This window comes from Rissa tridactyla, chromosome 1, assembly GCF_028500815.1.
Source record: "Rissa tridactyla isolate bRisTri1 chromosome 1, bRisTri1.patW.cur.20221130, whole genome shotgun sequence".
Taxonomy (NCBI): domain Eukaryota; kingdom Metazoa; phylum Chordata; class Aves; order Charadriiformes; family Laridae; genus Rissa; species Rissa tridactyla.
In genome coordinates this window covers 25697069-25719411 of record NC_071466.1, presented here as the reverse complement: position 1 = coordinate 25719411, position 22343 = coordinate 25697069, and the positions used below count along the sequence as shown (strand labels likewise).

The 22343-nt window shown below is 40.6% G+C and overlaps 1 protein-coding gene across 2 annotated transcripts in view; it reads left to right on the top strand.

Annotated features, from left to right (window-relative positions):
* FLT1 (fms related receptor tyrosine kinase 1) overlaps positions 1-22343 on the top strand; it is a 112710-nt gene that overhangs the window by 5410 nt on the left and 84957 nt on the right. For both annotated transcript variants that reach the window (XM_054219241.1, XM_054219251.1), the window contains exons 2-4: positions 10907-11003; positions 11303-11523; positions 20805-20929. In XM_054219241.1, coding sequence (XP_054075216.1) covers positions 10907-11003; positions 11303-11523; positions 20805-20929 — 443 coding nt within the window. The remainder of the gene's footprint in view (positions 1-10906; positions 11004-11302; positions 11524-20804; positions 20930-22343) is intronic.

Here is a 22343-nt window from a genome sequence, read left to right as displayed (position 1 = left end):
GAAACAGTTAATTGATTTATTCATCATCTTTCCCAGAGTTTTGTTTGGTTTGTATTAACGGAGAGGCAAAAATTCACGTTCATGATGACCTGATTTTACTGTCTCTGCTGTTTTTCCATCAAATCCCCATTGATTTTCATTACCAAAATCAATTTGTCCATATCCACAGTGTTAAGTCACCCCTGTAACATATTTAGACAGAGCACAATCCAGCGTGACGCGATTGACACCTATTTCTGGTTGCATGACTTTTCTAGGCGGTGGAGCTGCTCTTCCAACCTTCACTGTTAAGTGGCACTAAGCACTCCTAAGTGCAATCCCTTTTAAGTTGTATTCACTCTTTTGGAGCTGTGGCCTTGAAACAAGGTGCTGCTTGCCGTTAGAGCAGCTGAAAGATGTGGAAGTGGTTAGAAGGAAGCTATTTCTAGGACTTCGGTGGGTTGAAGATGCTGTGGCAATGCAGTGACATTATTTCCGCTCTGTGCCCGGAAGCGGGGGTGAAGCAGGCAGGGGACGGTGGCCCTCGCAGAGCTGGGGACCCATGAGCAGCTGTCTCTGCTCCTCGGAAGTTCCCTCGGGAAGCCCGTGCTCTGGGAACAGGACCCCCTGCTTAGTGCGTGGGGAGCGGCGAGGGATGAGTGTGAGGGCGTTTCATGAGAGGAATTTCACAATTTCACATAGTTCGCTTTGGCGTCCTTCCTGTGGGATTCTTCCCTGCCACGGAGCGAAGGAATTCGCCCCTTTTGTTCCCATTGTCCTTCCTCTGTGGAAAAACCTCTCATCAGGATCACCATGGACTAATGTTAACAGAAGCGTGAGAGTTGCCATCCTGGATCAGACAAGGGCTCTATTTAGCTCCGTGTCATGTCTCCATCAGTGTCCAACTTCTGATCTTCAGGGGAGGTTCAAGGAGCCTTGCAGGAAGCAGTTATCTGATAAAATTCTCCAGAGAGGAAATTTTTTTGTAGTATGATCTAAAATCCACTATTATTTACTAAGAAACCGTGGGATTGAGAGTCAAGGAAACTAAAATTAGTCTCTGCCAAAACTTAGGTGTTGCCTATGTTTATGGCAAATGGATATAACATAGTGGGATTAAATTGCATTATATTGTATAATCCAGAGAATTTTCTCCTTCTGTTGTGCTGGTAGCGTTTGGGGTGAAAACCTACCTTTCTTTGTTTCATCCAGTGTTTTATTCATTGACGCTCATTCTAATCTATTTTATGAGTATTAATGATTGTAATTTCCCAGTGTAAACTGAGCCATAGGCGAGCTTGTCAGAAGCTCTCTGCAAGTGCACCTACCCTAGGCTTTGTGATTTAGATGTCATTTAACTGCAGAATGGGTCCAGCCTCTTGAGCTGTTGCAAAGGACTCCTCTGCGCAGACTGTTCTGGTTTTCACCTCTCTAGTTTAAATTGTTGTGTCGCGTTACTGATTTTCCCTTGTTTTGAACCCAGGGCTTTTGCTTGTAGCTCTGTTTTATAGGTTAAAGTAGGGTGGATGGAAAGTCAGTTCCCGACTTTGTCTTTTTGTTGTTTTTTTTTTTTTTTTTTCTTGGAGTGTTACAGAACAGTTCAGCCATAATGATGGAGTATCGGAAATAATAACCGGCAGCCTTCAGTAAAGTGGAAATCCTGCAACTTTGCTTTAAGTTTTCTTTTATTTAGTTCTTAATTTACTTCAGTGTGCACAGCTTAATGGATAGTACAGCCCCAAATGGATTTGATAGGCCGGTGTTGCTGGGTGAGCTGACAGGTTACTGACAGGTAGGCAGTTTGACTGCTCAGATGTCTGTAAGAAATAGTCTTCCAATTCAATCCTATTATGTTGCTTAATTTGTCCTGCCGGGGAATCTGTAACAAAACTTAAGCATCAAGTTGGTAAATAAATAAAAATTGGCCAAGAAAATTTATCCCCTTAGTCTACATAGGAATTTTGAATTATTTTTTAGTCTTTTTTTTTTAATATACGTGCTTTGTCTTTGGTACCATATCAATGCTTTCCTACTACACTAGTTAATGATACAAACTTTTCTCAAAAAATATCAAACTGATGATTATGCGCTGGGATCCGGCACGGTGGAATTAGAGCAGAGGCGTGGTGATGGCTGACAGTGTCCGTAAGTGATAGAGTAGGATCTGATGGCTCACAGACGTAACATGGGTAGGGCTACCAACAGTCCTGTAAGCAGCACAGGCTTAATCGTGTATAGGGGCATGAAACCATATCCCTGGGTGAATGGAGGGGTATGTATGTCAGCCACACGGACCTGTGACAAATGTGGCTGTGAAAGCATTGCTACAGCCGAGCTCTGCTATAACCAGTCCTTACTGAGAACAGCCTCAGCAGACCTGGCTTTTTTAAGCTGGGAATTCATTCTGTTGGAGAGAAGACCAGACTTAGGTGGACACAACTGTGATACGGCTCTCGCTTTTCTTAATGCACGACATGTATTTGTGTGTTTTGCCCCGTTGGTGTGGTTTACCTGAGTGATGATCCCATGATGGTTCATAATGGAGGCGTTACACTGTGCATTTGGGCTGCCATTTTCAATTCCATATGCTCAAAGGGGAATAAAATCTTTGTGATCATGGCTGATTTAATTCTTCGATTTAATTCTTCTCTGTAATTGCTTTCTCCTTATATAGCTAATGAAATGAGCACCTTCGCCTCACTAGATGTTGGCAAAGGTGCTCGTGTCAGTGCTAAGTTTCTAAACTTATTAAACTTAGATGCATAGAAGAGGAAACTAAGATTATTTTTTTCCCCCAGGTTCTCTGAATGTTAAATTTTGAAAATTATTTTTAAATGGCATTATGTAAAGTGCCTGTGCCCATGTTCAAAATCGCCTGGTGACTTTAGGGCAGACAGGACACAGTGCTCTGACAAGCTGGTGTAGCTAGTGCCTTCAAGCAGGTATTGCCTGGGCACAGCACACTGAACTGCATGGCCTTGGCTGTCTTTGCAGCTTTCCAGATGCCCGGGTATGATGGGAAATGTTAATACTTGACTACTTGACTACTTGGTAGTAACTGGACACAGATTTATTTCAAATAACCAACTGTGATTTCAGCTTCCGAAATTTCTATATCTGAATTTTTAAATGAGCAACCCCTTTCACTCTTTAATAAAATGGTTTTACCACAGGCTTCTGCAAGCACCACCTTAGCTAGGGCAAATACTGGCAAAATATTTGGCATTTATAGGGGAAATATGTATTTGTTTACATTTGCAGCTATTGACCATATTGGCATCCTAATGTGTACTGCTCAGAAGTGCTAATGAAGTGCTCTCAGAATTGGACTTGCTCTATTTTTAGCTGCTGGGTGTTTTGCTTTGCCTTTATAGCATCTAGTCTTGCATCAGTGTGTTTACACACCTAGGGACAGCAAAAGTGTACAGATAGTAAATAAACTCTTATCACTTGCTCTGAGGTCCAGAACTGCGAGGGGGAGGACACACTTGCTCAAATAAGACATACGCATTTTTCTGTGCCTGTGGAGACCTTTCTTGGGCAGTAGCGTATCCATTTACCCTGATGACTGATTTTTAATTCCAGGGCATGGAGTCAGGGTCAAGGCATTTTAGTCTGCCCGGGACTCTTCTAATCTACTGTGATAAGTCTTATGCTGTTCAGACTCTGTTACGATGCTGTATCACACAGCAGCCCAGCTTTCTCATCCATTAACCTATCCACTTTCTTCGCTGACTGTTATGCCGTAATGGTACTGTAAATTCTGAAATTATAGTTGAGATTAATCAGATTTGAGCATTTGATCCAGAAATCACTGGGGATATGTTGCAGAACGTCAGACTGGATAATCGGACTGTGCCTTCTGGACCTGGAAGGCACAAATCAATGAATTGGTGTTTTTTATGCGTCAACGTGTAGTTTGTAAGTAAATAGCTTCCAACAATTTTCTTGATCTTGAAAGCAAACGAGAACACATTTCAGGCACAACAGAGGCATGTGTGAGTGATAGATCTGTTGAGAAGTGAGACAGCTTGAACCATGTCTTCTGCCCTGAGTGTGTTTCTGTTTGCGGCCGTGTCCCAGCACAAGAGCAACCAGGAAACAGGGACAAAGCTACCTTAGAGTCCAAGAACCTCATGTTACAATTAACCCTTGCAAGTCCACATGGCCCTTAGTTGCCCTGCAAAGCTTTGCTTTGATAGAAGTAGTGGTTACATTTTGCTGCTTCAGATCGTGAGCTTGCTCATCTGGACAATTGTCAGTGTCAGCTTGGGACATAGGTGTACCTCCTTGCTACCTCACAGATAAGCTGTCTTAGTTTCTCTTCTGCAGACTTTAGGTTGGATATTTGGATTTGCTTCAGAGAAGTGGTATGAAATTAGGTGTATGAAGGACTGTGAGGTTTCCTTTAGGATGGGGCTTGGATGGCATCTGAAAGACCTGGAGATAGTGCTTTGAACCTCAGGGTGGCTCATGGTTTGGCACTGTAGGCCTTTTCTGGAGGCTGTTTCTGAGTACAGGCAATGGAGATGGTGCTTTTACCTCTGGGTGCAGGAACCAGGCTGCGTTGGCTGCTTTGCCTGTGCCTGAGCTCTAGGAACCCAGGCAACATAGGTGAAATAGGGGCTATTGCTGCCACAGAGCAGGGAGAGTAGCTTCTTCCAGTAGCAGTTCTTCCCAGCAGTCACAGAAGTAGAAAGCTTCAGTATCCAGAGTGATCCCTTCTCCCTCTAGCCCTGTGGCAGGACAAGGCCAGACTTTCACCCTTCAGGCAGGAAAAAAAATCAATATTTTTTTTCCAATCGTCACTCAAATTTTGAGACAATTCTGCCTAGAAGTTTTCTTGTCTTATTGATGCAAGTATTGATGCTGATGAGAATCTCAGTGTTGATTAAACTGGGAAGCCTGTTGGTCAATATTTCTCCTTGTGGTCAGATGTAAATCAAAACTTTAAATGGATCTTCAGGGTTGACCACAAGTTCCTTTTTCTCTGTCTCCTTTTTTAAATAGAGTGATGTGGTATGATGGCGTAATTGGAATTATTATGGATAGGTACAACTGTTTGTCCAAAAAAAAAAAGTTATATTTATTCACAGAATGGCCTGAAGTACCTTTAGGAGTGTTGTTAATACAATAGCTTGCCAAGAAGAGCTTTGAAATAAAGAAAACTACCAAAACAGATTTCCTTATAAAATGGAGGAAAGCTGTGTGCCCCTTAGGAGGCTGGCTGGTGGCCACGTTCTGGTTAAGGTGCTGCTGAGACTCAGCTCATTTTCACTGGAGACGCGCTGAAGGTCAACCCACTGGGTACTGCATGCTCCTGAGCATTTCAGCCAAATTCTGCAGTTGCTTATTAGTTGCACGCGTGTGGGTATTACCATTCCCTTCAGTGGGACGACTCATAAGGAAGTGCTCATAAGCAAGAGTAAAGTCCTGGGCTGCATTTGAACCGAACGACCCACATTTTAAGGAGCACAGAGAGGTGAAGACCCTATTAAGAAATCATGTGTGCTCTCTTTCCAGTTCAGGAGTGTCCTCTACAAAATATATTTTTTCTGAATGTGTTTGAATCAGGAGGAAATGATATTTGATGGTAAAACCCACAAAGGGTCAGTTACATTTAACAAGCCTGCAAATCCAACAGTGACTGAAACAATTACTTCATGATGGATAACTTTATTGCTCACAGATGGCACTTGAAACCCAGAAGGTCAGATTCTTTGTACACACTGAAGTTGCAAAGATAAACTGATCGTTCTCCTTAACCTCTCATTGTGCAGGTGAAAAAAGATTAGTCAACATGTTCAGGATAACTGGAGCGGCTGGAAGACAGTCAGTCAGCCTTGAATTCTGAAAGAGATGTTAAAAGTAAAGGCTACCAAACCTGTTAACTTCAAGGAAATTTCTAATAATTTCTAATTTATTTAATTTTTTAACTAAGCCATAGAGCTAGCTTTTGGGTTTACTTCCTTTCGTCAAAGGTAGCAGAAATTCAAAGCGTATAAAAGGAAATTTAGAAGTAGAAGCTGGAAAAATCAGAATGGAGATAATAATCCAGAACATGCTCCCAATTTTGAGTTCAGCAGTTCTATCCTTTTAAGAGAAATTGCGGTTTAACTAAAATAAGTGGAAGGTTGTTCATGTGGACATCGTTACTCAGGTATCTGTCTGTAGAACTGAACTCACACATCATATTGGAAAAAAATATGCATGTTCATTTATTTTCTCTTCTTTTTAATTGCTTGTAATCAGTGTTTTTGGTTAAGAGGTAATTCAAATTTTTGTTTACTTCATTCAGGAAGAGCATCACCATTTCTGCAAGGCAAAAAATAATCAAAGAAAGTTAATTCTTTTGTTCCTTTGCAAATTACAGATTATACCCTCTGCTTTCTTTAAAAAAATATTTGTCCTTTCCTTGTTTTAGACAGAATGGCCAACTTTTGCAATCTAAATTAATGTTTGCTCATTAATTTAGCAGCCCTATTGACTGACTTTCCCATATATCTAATAAGCCTTCCGAAACAAATAGAATACGCAAAAAAAATCACCCCTTTCCCTATGGGAGGAGATTCCTCAGTTATCAGGATTAATTAGTTCTCTTGTTGTCACATGAAAAGAAGTTGCACCCCCCAATGTAGGTCAGTGTGAGGGTAGGCTGCTGATGGTCGCTTAGTGACAGGCACAATGATAAGTGAACGTGTCCTGTTGAGCCATGACCCTTCAGAAAAGACAGTGTCAAGTAAAATGCCCAGAGAAGGTACATAGAAGGCGTAAGCCGCTTCTAAATATTGACAGTAGGAATTTCCCTGCTATTCTCCTCCTTTTTTCTTTTCTGGTAAACATGTCAAACTCTATTGCGTTTGTATTCTGCTTCAGTTTTGAAGCATTTAAAAACGTAAGGAAGCTAATGACCCATGAATAGATAGGACGTCAAATAAAGCTATTTTTCTTCAAGACTTCGCATCTTGCTGGTAAAAGCATTGTCTCGCCTACTTGCAAAAGCCACAACGTTGGCTAGAAATAGGATCTTTTACTTCAGCTTTTTGTGAGTGAAAAACTAAATGAATGACCCTATAACAGATGTGGTATATCATGCCAAATACATTGATGTTAGCTCTTGAATATTAATATGATTAACTATTGGAGTTACATGTCTAAAATGTACTTGAAATCAACGATGAAACTCTGGCTTATATCAATGGGAGCAAAGTTAGACAAACACTAAGCACTCCTTAAGATCTCACCCACAATATTTACAAATACTGCGGTGTCTTTTAGATATACGTAATGTGTGTAAAAGGGCAAAAGCTTGAATATGTATCCAGTATATCTGGGTTTCTTTTTTGCCTGCAGGATGGGGTGAAAAGATCTGCTGTTTGTTTCTTTTTTATTTGATTTTAATAACTCTGAGGCAGATCTTCTGATACACAGGCTTCCAGGCTGTCTTGTTTTGTATGTTTGATTTAAGATTTTGAGATTTTCATGTGGATGTCTTTGCTTATAACCCCATAGAGTTACCAAGAGAAGAGTTTGTAACATTCATAATGTTTTCTTCTCCTTCGCCTTTGGCAGACTTTGACAACAAGAGCAGCCCACATTCCCAGGGCTGTCCCCCCGGTCCCGACATGGGTCGGGGGTGGGCACGGCGCTGCATGGCTGCCTTTGCCCCTGGGCAAGGTGTTGGTGCTGGTGCTGAGCAAAGCCGTGCACTCAGCACCACAGTCGTGAGCAGGCACTGCAGACTTGCTCTCCTGCCTTGCTCTCAGCGCTTGTGGATTATCCACCTTTCCATCAGTTTTAACTGAAAGTAATTTACACGTTACTCTCTAGCAACCGGGTTGAGTGTTGCAACTCCAGCAGCTGGGCTTTGGTCCCAATGGGTTCCTCTGGTAGACAATTGCTTACGGGTTTTTTCATACCTATTGAAGTGTCTGTAAACACCTTTGCATGCTTTCAGCTTTTCTAGAGGCTGAAATAAGGAGCAGTTCAGGGAAGCTTGGGGCCAAGTTGCCCCCTGAAGTAAGGAACAAGATTCTTAAAGCTGGATATAAACGCTGCCTTCTTGGGAGAGCATCTGAGCCTCCAGTTTTGGGATGACAAGAGGAATACGAATGAAATACAGGAACACGGTGGTTTTGTGAAATTGTCAGGTTGTTTAGTTGGAGTGCATTGACAAACCCGCTCAACCAAAGTGCCTGGGTTGGTCTTCACAGAAGCTGCCTGAGCTCTTGTAACGTCTTATCTCAGTTTCTCAGTGTTTAGCTTCAGGGACGTTATTTTAGAACTGCAAATGATTGACTAATAGACCGTAAGCATCTGTGGGAGACTGTCCCATACAAGCATGGTGCGCTATTTGGCAGAGCCAGCATTTCAGAGTTGAGATCCTTAAATGGTAGGTGAGAAAAATGTATGTTTGCAAGATACCACGTAACGAATTGCTTCTTCAAAGGTTTGCTGCATCGTTTTTCATCCCTCTTAATGGCTGGCAGAATATTTTCATTTCTAATCAGAAGTATGGTTGTCTAGGCAAATCACAGAGGAAGTCTGTATATTTGTACAGTTTCACCATTCAAATTTCTGGTAATGCTTGTGGTGCAGTTCAGAGGACCTTTTTTTTTCTGAAAACTTGTTATGCCTTTGCTTAAAGCCTGTTCAAGTGAGCTATAATTTAGTTTACATCTATGTTTAAGTGTACCCTTTAAATATTCTTTTGAATATGGATGGATGATAGCATATACAGGAAAAGTACTGGAGCTACAGCTTAAATAAGATCTACAGGGCTAAAAAGAACAATGCACATAAATGTGACTAACTTAGATGCCAAAGGTTAGTTAAAAGTTGGTTAACCCCTACAGTGTACATTTCCTATATTGCTAAGGAAAAGAAACAATCTCTGAAGACCTCTTGCAAACAGTTTTGCAGACCTAACCAGCTAATCGGTTCTTTGCATGGATTGTGTTAGGTAGTCCCAGAAGGTGATTTAGGTCTCTCGTCTCCCCTGATATTGTAGGGAATCAGTAGGAAATACTTACTGACAAATGGAGCAAAGCTGGCCCCTCAAAAAACAACCAAACCCAACACCCAAAACCAGCAGATGAGAGCAGTGCTTCTTTAACTTTTGTACAAAATCCGTGTACTTTTAGCATCTCTTTCCAAAAGTGGATACTTGGCTTCTAGGCCTTTCTCAGACCGAACGAGTTCAAGTCCACATCTCAGAACAAAGTTTTGCCGTTCAGCCTCTAATCTGAGGCTACATCTGGTGCTGGATGAAAGTTGCTGAATCTGAAGCAGCCATTGACTTTGGAGGGTTTATACAGTTGAAATTTAGTCACCAATCTCGGTCCAAAAGTTCCTTCTATAGGCAATGAAAGAGGGAGGCCTTTCCAGTGGGTGATCCATAGCAGCCAAAAAAGGTTCACGTATTTCTACTATGTTTGGTACATACAGCTGTTCATATTTGGTTGTGGCAGGAACCTCTTAGAAGGGCTTAAAATAGCTAAACTGAAGCTGTACTTGACTGCGTTCTAGTGGAAAATTCATATTATCCTTGTTTACATGATGCTGCTTCTCTTGTACATTGACAAAGAAATACTTTCTCTTGAAGTAAAGTGATCTCTCCCACAATACTGAAATCTTCATAAATTGCACTCAGGTCCAGATTTAGACTTAAACTGGTTTTCAACTTTAACTGTTTCAAAATATTTGCTTGTTTTGTTACTAGCTTCTGGAACACTTTGCTGTCAGTGAAAGGGCAACGGGATGAATCAAGGACTGTTTCTTCTCTAAGGCATGGATTTCTGTCTGCTTGCCATGAAAGCTTTTATGGCCATAGCCTGCCCAGGGAAGTAGTTGAGGCACCATCCCTGGAGGTATTTAAAAGATGGATAGGCGTGGTGCTCAGAGATATGGTTTAGTGATGGTTTTTGTCAGAGTTGGGTTGATGGTTGGACTAGATGATCTGAAAGGTCCCTTCCAACCTAGGCAATTCTATGATTCTATGAAAGATAAAACATTATGCCTTTCCAGCACTTGCTGGCTTGATGCAAGGGCAGGTCCTGTGTTCCTCTAGTCTTCTGACCATGGAACTTCATAGACTTCCTAAAAATTGCCTCCACATATCCTGTGAGAAGCCTGCCTTGATGTTTTCAAGTGTCCTAAGCCACCTCCACCTCATCTTATACTGACTCCCGGGGCTTCACCCATGCCAGAATGGTCTGGCCATGACTGGGGCCATGCTGGCAGGCTTGCTTTCTCAATAAGGAGCAAATGTTGTCTGGAAGGTGCCTTGAACTTATTCTCAGAATTTATCGTAGAGCTCTCCAGTTACCTTTTGACACCACTTCACTGGTAGGAAGCCTGCAGCTAGCGAGGGACCGTAGGTAACAGTGCTGTGACCTTCAGTCAGAAAGGGAAGATCTTTAATCCCCTTTCATTCCTTCCAGAGCAGTTCCAGCTTTGCAGCAAGTTGTTTGAGTAAGAATTCAGTATCTTAGAGGTCAATTCGTGGCTCTTGCCATGGAAGTGGCTGACTTTTGCCCTTCCCATTGAAGGGGCTGCCATGGTGGTGTTTCCTAAGGAAATGCAGCCAGCAGTGCTTGAGGGCACGCTTCCTTGGTTGGATGAGTAGCTGCAAGGTCCTGAACTTTTTTCATCGTACGCTCAGTGAATAGTCTGAGAGCAAAGTCATTGACCGAAACTTGCATAGCTTTCATTTCTACTCTCTTTCCTGAGTAATTCTCATGGAATATTATGTGAGTCCTGAGTCAGGACAGCAGGATTATGCTCAGAGCAAAAGAATATGTGTGGTAAGGCGAACATCTCCTTTTCTTTGCTTTCCCCTTCCAGTGTAACATCACAAATGCGAGTGGACTGGGAACAGGATGACTTGTCGTTGTTAATGTGTTTTTTTTTTTCTTTGTTTTTCTAGGATCTAGTTCAGGATCAAAATTAAAAGTTCCCGCGTTGAGCATAAGTGGCACACAGCACGTTGTTCAAGCAGGCCAGACTTTAAATCTCACCTGCAGGTAACCAGCTGGGTTGGATTCTGATAATTTGGCTGGGAGTTCATACACCTGACGCTTTCTTTTTTTTTTGCAACTGAAATTAGAAAAAAATGAAATCTTATGTTGTGGGGAAAGGTGGGGAGTGAACTTCAATGGCAATTGTTTAATAGTTCTTTGTTGTTTCTGTTGTTGTTTTTGGAAAACAAGATAAAAGAGAACCCCAGAAATAGCCTGATATAATAAAAAAGAAAGCTTGGGAACTGGAGCTATATAATTGCAGCCCAGCATAATTGTTTCTGCTTCCTTATCTGTATTTGCAGGGGGGAAATGGTTCATTCATGGTCTTTGCCTGAAACTCTAAGTAAGGACAGCAAAAGGCTGAAAGTAATTAAATATGCCTGTGGAAGGAATGGGAAGCAGTCCTGCAGCAGCCTGACCTTGAGCAGAACTCAAGCAAGTGACACTGGAAACTATAGCTGCAAATACCCAACAAGTCCAGCGAAAAAGAAGAAGGAATCTACAGTCTATGTATTTATTAATGGTAAGATTATGTTTTTTAACACTTCTTGGTACTTGCACTTCAATACAGCAAAATGGATAAGTAAGGCAGTTCAGCTGTGGTTAATACAAGGTTTTGAGTGGTATTTTCAGCCTTGCAAAATGTCACGATAATTTACCAATTAATGTATAAAATCTGCTTTGTCAGAGCTTGCAAATACAAAGGCTAGTGTTTTATCTGATAGGAAAAAAATGAAGGAAAGAACAAGACCCAATCCAGCCAGTCTGCTAGAGCAAATAAAAATCCACGTGGAAGGAGACTAGTAGTGGATCTGTGAAATGGCTATCAGAGAAATCACATCTTACAGAATCGGATGATGGCTGATGCAAACTATATATCTGGTACAACGTCCACTTCAACCTGTCTGTGTAAGATTATAGATTTCTAGGCAGCTGAAGGATGCCAGAGCTGTCTATCTAGATCACTGAATTAGGCTGTAGAAAATTACAATTTGCATGTTGTGGCATCAAAAATGTACCCTGTACTCCACACTACGCAGATTGTAAAAATCTAGAATAAATGGAATCAAACAAAACACTGAATTGTGTTCAGCAAACAAGTATTGTGTAATGTATGGGAAATGCTGGAATTAGGTCAGTTAGGCTATAACAGAAATTGCTTTCGGATCCTGTTTTCTTCCAGGATATTAATCAGATACTTCTCAGAACAGTTGAATTGAATAGACACAATAATAAAAGAAGGAATTATAAACACATTAGGGATTTAATTTAATTTTATATTTTAGTTTTTATTGATTTTTACAGGATAAAATTAATAGATTACTGTAAGATATCTGGATTCACAGATTTTTGAAAGCCCGTATTACAGAGAAAGTGCGACTGGAAGTTTTCCAAATTATGTGTCTGCTGCTTCTAACGAGTTCACATCAGAGTGAATTAGCCTTTGTTTTCATTTTGTGACACAAAGAGTGGGACTGGTGCTGTGAAAAAGCAGAATAAAGTGGATCTCTCACTACAGCGACAGAAAATAAGATAGTTTCCCCCCATTATTGTGTTTTGGTTTTTTGAGAATTATTGAATTCTCAAACATATTGAATTCTTGCTGTTCATCCTACTCTCCTTAATCTGAAATATACTCTGGAGTATTTTTCTTATCTAGCTATTTTCATGTAATTCACTGGATAACCAATTACAGATGCATCCATGGAAGCTTAACCAAAGTAGGTTATTCATTTAGCGACCAACATTTCCTGCTGCCTAGGAAAACTTACAATTTTCTTGGATGATTTTTGCAAGTTTGCCATCATCGTGGGACTTTCTTGAACCTCCCACCTCGGATGTCATCTCTATCTGAGATCTACCCACAAACCTCTTCATTCACCGCATGAGAAGGGCAAGGATTGCTGTGACTCTAACTGAGAACCTCTCTGCTAAACCCACTTTAAGTTATAAGGGATTAATTTACATTCTCTTGGTCTCTTTAATGTTCGAAGTGTTAATTTTTCTGGATCCTGAATTTTTACAAATGGAAGATGCAACCAGTCTTTCTAACTCTTCACTGCTTCCCAAGTTGTATGCAGCTTGCTTGCATGTGAAAGAGATCCTCAATGAGATGTATATGAACCGAGGTTATCTGCATAATGCACATGGTGATGGAAGAGAAACATATCATTGGAGAAATAGTTTTCGTACAGCCCCTTCCCCCCCTCCAATAATCAGTAAAGGAAGACTGCCTGAGTGTCTTGGTTTTGTTGATTTTTCAAGGACATTCAGTCATTAAATGTTGATGTCACTGTTGAAGGTAGGATTAGATTACGTTTCTCCTCCTATCTTACTTGCCAAAAACCAGTAAAGTATTTAAGGGACAGGCCTCTATCACACTTAGACCTCCTTAGCATCTTAGTTTTCTGAATTCAACAATCCTTTTGATTGAAACCCAATTTCTTAACATTTAATTATTGGTTGTGTCCTAGTAAGCACATATGAGAGTTAGGGCAAACTACTGATAATGAGGGAAGCTGCAAGGTAACTGCTCGTTTAACACCTGTTGAAAGTGTCACTTTGCCCTAAGATGGGGAAAGGTATATTAGTCCTCCAAAAATTTACAATTTCAGGAAGAATTTTTCAGTAGGTTGGAAAGAAACAAAATATGAAGTACCAAAGCTGACCCTTCCTGGTCAGTGTACCATTAGCATTTGGAAAGAAAATACTTAAGGAATCTCTTAATATAAGTTGTTGTTTCTGTGAACTTGCATGAAATTCAATTATCGGCTGAAGTTTGCGTGAGGGGGATAACAAAATCCTCTATGAAGACTACCTTTCTTGAGTTTGGTTTTGTTTTAAATGAATTTGTGGGTGCTTAGGAAATAAACATTTGTAAAATTTGGGTCCCTCCTAGTTTTGTATTGTTTCCTGTGGCAGGACGTTGTGTCAGTCCATTTCCCATATTAGCTCCATGTGGATCACCGAGGTGCCTGTTTCCCATGTCTTAGCATGCTGCAGATGAGAACAAATAGTTGCTATTTACAAACACAGAATCCGAATCAGGAAAGTTGATATTGTTTGTACAGGAAGTCATCAGTTATTGTTTTTAAAATGTTATTCATTTCCGTAATTAGAGTGATACTGAATATGAACTGTATTTAAAAAAAAAAAACACCCAATAAACCCAGTAAGTCCTTTAGTTCAGTAATGAGCATATACTATGGCAGAAGATGAGCTTCTATAGACAAAAACGAGATGCAAGACAATAAGTAGGAGACTGCAAGTCTCACGTGCCCCAGGATGGCTCGAAGCATTTCTGAAGTTCTGAAGCATTTGGGTGATCAAGAACAGGCAGGCTGGTGACATTTCTTTCAGGAGCTAGTCCTGACACCACCCTTCCTTCAGCTGGAGAGGTCACTACTGAGTTGCACAGGGGAGTGAGTGCGCAGTGTGTGCCGCAGCAGCTCTTGACCACACACAGCTCAGGAATTGAGACATCAAGCAAGGGAAATGAATTCTCTTAAGAGCCTTGGACTTTGCTCTAAGGAAGCTGATGGTCTGACTTCCACCACGAGCCATGGGAAAAATCTGAAATGAAGCAAAGTGTCTTTGCCAGTTCTTCCACTGTCTTGGACCAAAAGCTGCTCTGATCTTTGTTTTGTCATGCAACGGCAGCCTAGTAGTAAAATGGAAAAAATCATAATGAACACTCAGTGCCTACATTGGAGTGAGGCATGGGGAATTTTCTGCTTGAAAAGAGATAATTCTGGAATAAAGGCATTTAAGAAACACCTAATTATCACCAGGCTGTTTTGAAACCTATGTAGACTTCCCTGTGGACAATACTAAAGGCTTTTCTTTCTGCCTGCCTTTGTTTTGGTATCTCCAAGACTTTCTTTTCCAGTTGCTGGAGCTCATTCACTTTCTTCAAAAATGTGCAGTTCTTTTCATTCTCTACTCTCGTCATCTCTCACCTTTGATCAATTGTTCCCATGGTATGGCAGAGGAAAAGCAAAAAAGTTCAATTACATTGATATATCAAGGTTAGATTTTCGTAAGAATTTAAACAAACTTTGATTCAAGTGAAGTTTTGCTGCCTCCTGTGATGAGGGCAGCTTTCAGGTATTAACACACAAAAGTAATGTCTTAATTCTGCTGCAACAGAGAATTCACCTCTAAGTGAAGTTCTGCTTGGCTAAAGGGTATTAGCACATTTCTTAGTCAATGTTCTCCCTCTCCTTGTCTCTCCTTACGCTCCTGCTGTGCATGTCTTCTGACCGCATACTTTTCCTTGCAAAATGAAACCTTAACTGTTACTTCAATCAAGCACCATTCGAAATATTCTGGTTTAAAACCAGACCTCTAGGCTGAGTCAGTTGTCTATTCTCTTTCTATACTTAACAGAGAGAATAAAAAGAACCTTCTGGTGCGTGTTGCTCATCACTGACTATACAAGGAATCTAGAGAACAAGCTTATATAGATGTCTTGCTTTGAGATGATTTAAGTCAGGTGAGAGCTGGGTAAATAAAGGTACATGTCCTGAGAGTACTTGTACTCACAAATGCCTAGAGTGTCAAACATGTCCACTAGTTTTGGATATTTGGCTTGAGATGTGTCTCAGATTGTACAGTCCAAAATGAAGGGCTTTAGCATTAGTGAATGGTTCAAAATGTAAGACTTTGAAGTGCCAAAGCATCTGGGGTTTTGAGAGTGCATTTTCAAACTCTAGAGTTGCATTCTGCAAGTGCTGAGCATATGGCATCTCCTTGGGAGGTCCACTAGTTGACAGATAGTTGGATCCAGCCCCAGAACTGACATGGATTTAAGATTTATCTTGAATGGACTGACTCCTGTAACCCTAAAGGTACTATATTGCAGTACAGGGAGAGCATCCAAAGAGTTCTCCAAAAAGGTCTCTTATCATCTGAAGCATCAAAGCCAAAGTAGTTCAACAGGTGAAAAAAGCAGTAAGACAAAAGACCCTGAAAGCTAACAGAAAGGGAGATTTTCTTCTTTTTCCTTCTTATTTAGAAATAATATGCTGACAGAAGAACCTGCTGTGGCCTGGGAAACTCTTCCTCCCCTGTGCCTTTTTTGTGTCTTTGCTTTTGGCACAGTTTTAACGTATGAGCAGAACGGTTTTGGCTTACGCTGTCAGAGTCAATATTATGATAGGGCTTCTGTTATGAAAAGGAAACTAGTTGAACTTAAACTATGCTACAGCTGTATCAAGTATGCGGACACATTTTTAGTGTCTAATGAGGTTCCTGTTACAAAACAGAGCCCTCTAGGACTTGCTGACGTCAATCACCTATAATTGCCATGCTTTTGTCATTGCGTGTACATGGACTTCACATCATAGTACATTGTGTTGAGCGGAGCCTGCGTGGACCCCTTGGCAGCATCAAAGGCCATGCACTAAGCCCTCCGAGGTCCTTCTTCCTCACCAAGGCTTACAGCTCCTACTGAAACAGAAATACATTTCCAAGATGAACCATCGTGAGGGAGCGATACATCTGAAAAACTGTTCCTAACAACCACTAGCCTTTCTAGAGATTGCTTTCTGAACATAGTAATTGCTCTAGTGTGGATTTCCTGGCTGCTGCAGGCAAGAATATTTTTCCTTAAGAGTTTTAACTGTGTTTTATGTGTGTTATGGACCTACGTCGACGATAGCAAAGGAAAACAAACAAACGCTGCCTAAAAATCACTCCACAATTATGCTAGCAATGCTTTGTGTCTGAATGTGCTCCAAATATAAACTGTTCCCCACCTTTTTCTTTTTATTTTTGCCATGGACTTCTATAATTATTAATTTATATTTCAAGTCTCCCTTCAAGGTTTAGAAATCATTTGAATTTAGACAGTACTGTTTTACAGGCTAAGAAGAGGCAAGACTGGAAAAGCCCTTCTTGCAGATAAGTGTTGTGCTTCCAGACATACAAAATGGGAATTTTTTTTTCTCTTAAGAAACATAGCTATTCAACCTGCTCACATGTAGCTGTCTGCCTTTCCTAGGGCATGATTCATCTCATCATAAAACAAATGTATAAAAACAGGTCAGATGATGACTTCCATGGCAGAATTCCCCCTTTCTCCCCAGTGACCACACTAACAGTTTGGCCACTCAGCTCAGTGAGAAATGTCTATATTTTAGATGTGTAAGTAGATGAGAGCCACTCTTGGTGTGCGAGGTTATCCTCAAATTTCTTCTGAATAGGTCTACTAATTTAGCTGGGATAAATAGAGTTAGTTAGGGTGAATCCCTACAACGGAAAAGGGAATTTGGCAATTAGCCCATTAACTTTAATGAAGTTTACATGTCTGTGTTTTAGTAAAGACTTTGGTCCTATTCATGTGCATGAGGGAAAAAGTGTTACCTGAATGTGAGGAAATTGGTTTGGCTCTTTTAGTCTGAAAAAAATCTTAATAATGAGCCAAGCATAAGTAGGTATTTTGGAAGAACTTCAGAGGACAAACTTTCAGAGATTTCAAGGAGCTCAGACTTTCCTGTAGAGGCTTTCTTTTTTCTTGCAAGTGTATGTATAAGTACTCTGACTTACATAGCTCAGATTATTAAAAACAAAACAATCCCAAGAACAGTAGCTGAAGCTTGTGGAAATAAAGAACATCTCCATCTTTTCTGAATTTGGCATTTCAGTGTTGGCTAATTTAGTTGTTTGTGCAAACCCCATAAATAGCCTAGACAGGTTACTGATACCAGACATAATATTGCTTGTGTTAAGCCTCTTATCAAGTTTGTATCTGGCTGCCAACCAGCTTAATAAAAAGCTGCTATTTATGTTCTTTAACAATATAGCAAGTGACCTTCATGGATTTTGTGATTTCATGAATGCTCTTTGTGGTTTCATGTTGATTGTAACGGAGAGATATTGTAAGGAACGCAGTCAAACCACCACACAGTCATTAATTCCAGGCACAATTTAAAAATACACTAAACTTTCTTTTAAAGTAACCGTTAGCACATGCAAATACTCTGGCTGTCCATCTTTCATTTTGCTACCCTTGCATGCAGCTCTGAAGCAAAAGAAAAAAACCAACAAAAAACCAAACTCAAAAACCAGGGTCAACCCTCTTAGGTATTCCATTCCAAATCCTGATGGAGCTGAATGTGTAACTTGGATGTTGTCTTCAAGATAGGTCAATCCATGATGTTCCTTTTGTCTAGAGCTTTCTGAACATAAAAGTGAGTGAAGCTGACCCAGAAGACCTCTGGCGGGAGGTTAGGTCATCCCAGATGCGCTGCCAGCCAGCTGTTCGGGGAAGGATGGCATTTACCTCCCTGCAGGAAGGAATTCTGAGGAAATGTAGCAGAAGCTACTGGCAATATGTAGGACTATGATGGGAAGGAAAGAGGAAAAAAGAAGCAAGGATTGCCACTATTTGGGGGGTGGAAGGATTCCACATCTTTGGCACACCCTGCCAGCTTGGCATAATCTCCCCTGGTGCTGCTGTGGGTTCGTCTGTGCCTGATGTAGAGCCTGCACCAGATTTCTGGTCTTGAGGCACCAAGAGCATCCCCTTATGGCCATTAAGATTGAAGGGGAATAAAATCAAAGGGAATCAGGAAAAGCCTCCACACTCATTATGAAAACAAAACTGTGCTAGGAAACATGATGCGTATTTCTATTAATCAAAAGCAGGAAGACATTTGGAGCACTTGGGGCCATCGATTGCCCTCTGGCCCATGGCGGAAGTCCCCGGTGATGTCAATGGAAGCTCTGCACGCGAATAGCGGGGGCATGGAGACGCCTTGGCGTACCACTGCAGGGAGTGTACCAAGAAAGGCTGTGACTGGGCTTTAAAGCCTACCGAGAGCAGCCAGGGCGTTTGGTTGACTTTTATAGAGCACTTCATTAACTTCTCCAGGCACGAACGTGCATTTCCATTGAAGAAGAAGAAAAAAAAGAAGTCAGATGTGGTGCTCGTTTCCTGTCCCTGCCTTTGGATGGGCAGGAATCCTGTGAGGTCTGAGCTGCACAACCCCCACTGCCTTAATATTGGCATCAGTCAGTGGTGACACTGTGTCTGCAGACCTCTCCGGTAGTCTCCAGAACAGCTCTTCCTCACACTTGTAATGATCTGGAGATTATGATACAGGAAACTGCTTTGCAAAGCTTGCTGGTTTTGGGCAGGAGCTCTTAATTTTGTGACAAAGATGAACGAGTCTTTGGGGATTAGTAAATCCGTTTGGCTGGTGATGTTAAGGGGCAGGTGACCTCTTCTGTGGCTGCAGCCCCTGAAACAAAAAGGGTTCTTTTCACCGTGCTACAAACAGGTTCATTCTTGGTCTTTCCTTGAATCGTACTGCAGAGGAAACGTTAGCCTAACAAGTCCTTAGGGTATTTTTTTATTACATACGCATCCTCTATTACTCATAAGTTCCTCTTGCGATCTCAGTGGACATTTAACACCTATTATTAAATACAGCATTGTGGCTTTTATTTCAGAAAGTTTGTGTAACATTTTCATTAAACATCTTTAGGAAAACTTTTTCTGTATCCTGTGGTACATTTGCGATACTCTACCTCAGGATTCTCCCTAGTATAAATTAGAGCAGAATTTGCTTCTCTTCCTGTTTGATGTCTCAAACAAAAATATTATTGCATATAATAAGAAAAGAAGATCCTAAGGGCAGAATGGTTTTATGACACTGGGAAGTGCAGATCATACTTTTGAAAGAGAAACAAAAGTAATATATTTGAAGAACTACTAGAGTGAACACGCAGAACACTTGAATAAAATATCAGAATTTGAAGTTTTATGAAGGATCAGTTCTTGCTAGCTTTAATCATTTCTTATCCAAGAAAGATTTCCATTGTTATTTGTAAGATTTTTAACTAATTGAAAATAATAGGTTATGCCTGAAAAAGACATTGGAGCTGTAGGTAGGCACGGAATTAAGATCTGAATGTTCCACTTTTTTAAGAGTTAAAAACCAAACCTTATGTGAATTTCGAGGTAGTCTATCTGCAATGAGAGTCGAACTGAACCTTCAGATCTGAACACCTGCAAAGAAGATTTGGAACCAGAGCCTGTGGCTTGAGCCCCTCTTTGTTAAGTGGTCCAAACAATAGCAGCAGCTATGTGCAGCTATGTTCCCTGTTCCCAGCGCAAGCTATTTATGACAATGCCCTTTGTTAAAGGGATTGTTCGAGGGACGGTAAATTACTCTGCCAAGCTTTAGTTATTGAGTCGAACGGAATGAATGTTTTCCTGGCATTTTCATTTACCTTGTCACTTACAAAAGAGACATATAGGTATTGTGATAGTGGGAAGGAGAAGAATAATTAACTCTCGCTAGTCTGTATTCTCAGCGTTGAAAATATGGCTGGATAATCACAGTAGATTCTTTCTCCTGGTGAAGTTGATGTGAGTTTTTTCCATCAGTTTCCTCGCAGAAAGCAGGAATGTGTCCTGTTTAGTGAATTTCAGTCACTTCCCATCTAATTATTTCTCCTGGAGATAAAATAGAAATGCCCTGAAATAAGAAACACATCTCTCAGCAGTGGAGACGATGCTGTAATGGGAAAAATGTACTTTAACTCTTCTGGATTTTAAAGGAGATACCAAAGTACTGCTATTGATATTGAGTGATAAATATATTTTCTAATATTCAATAACATTTGATTAAAATTGTTTAGATAAAAGTAAACAGAAAAGTGATTTGAAGACTTTGTCTATCTTATGTTATGGACAGGGTTAGTCAGTTCTTTTGAGACTGTATGCACAGTTACAATTTCCATACACTGTCTTAAGAGTTCAGATATTAACGTTTTCTTTTTCTTCTCTTGCAGATACAGGCAACCCATTTGTAGAGATGCACAGTGATATACCTAAAATAATACACATGACGGTGGGAAGAGAAATGATCATTCCATGCAGAGTCACAGCACCAAACATTGCTGTTACTTTAAAAAAGGTACCTCAATCCAAGCATGCTATGAAAGTGTTATTGTGGATGATGCGTTTTTTGCTTGTTTGTTTACAACTATTGTAATGCTTTTGAAATATTTCAACAATTTAGTATTTCTTAAACAAGGTTTCTGGGTGGCAGTGTGTTTAGAAAGATTTCAATCCTGGAGGCTTTGTCTCATATCTCACAAAAGGGCTTCATCAAATCTCTTGAACTGGATGGGAGTTTTCTGAAGCAACTTAAGCTTTTCACACTGTTTTATTAAATTGTCACTAACAAAGGTTTCTTAAGCCCAGGAAGGAATTTCTTGTTAGGAGAAGAGATTTCCTCCCACCTCTTCCCCTGCCCTTCCTCCCCTTTCCTCTTCTGTCCTCTGGAACAGCCGGTAAGTGCAGTCCCCGGAGACTTGCTGGGGCTGTACAAGGATCTCACCAAGCCTTTACCCTGCCTCACTCCCACCAGCGACTTTGCTGCTTCCTTTTCCAGATAGTGCGCTTATTGTCAGGCAGGGGACAGCTTCTTTTTGTAAGGAAACGTGCAGAGTTTGAGATGGTGGGGGCAGTTTTAGAAAATCTAGACATTTTTGGTGTTCTGGGGAAAACATTTATTTCCTAGGTTCTTTGAGAGTTACATATAGGCTGTAGTAAAGTGCTTGGTATCAAGACAGAATGGTGCTGCTTTTTTTTACGGTTCCTTTTTTGGCTTAAAAATTAGGTGGAAGTGCTAGTGATGTTTTGTTTCTAAATACGGGGAGTTCTGTACGTAGTGGCATAAATGTTCATCATTGTTACATGGAAAAGAAATTTGTCTTTTTATAGAATAACATGTAATTGCCAAACAATCATAGAATCATAGAATTGTCTAGGTAAGAAGGGATCTTTCAGATCATTGGGTCCAACCATCAACTTAACACTGACAAAAAACATCACTAAACCTTATCACTAAGCACTATGTCTACCTGTCTTTTAAATACCTCCAGGGGTATACCTCCCTGAGCAGCTTGTTTCAATGCTTGATAACCTTTTCAGTGTAAAAATTTTTCCAATACCGCCATAAGATTCTTATCTAGATCAATACAAATCTTTGATTCTTTATTGACTATGGAGTTTTACACCATCCACAGATTTGATCCTGTGTTTTAACTTGCCCTAGAGGTTTACAAATTCTATCCAGCACTGCTTTGCTAATATACATACTGATTTTGCCTCCTGTTTTCCACCTGTTAAATCACATGCAAGAAAAAAAACTGCAGAGAAAAGGAAGTAATCTGACCTAGGACACCTTGTGTGTGTGTGTACACACACACACACACATACACGCGCGCGTGCACACACACACACACAGAGTTCTCCTGCAAGAAGTGCACCAGGGGTGGATGATGCACAAGATTCTGTGGCTCTAGAATCAAAACTAGGCGAGG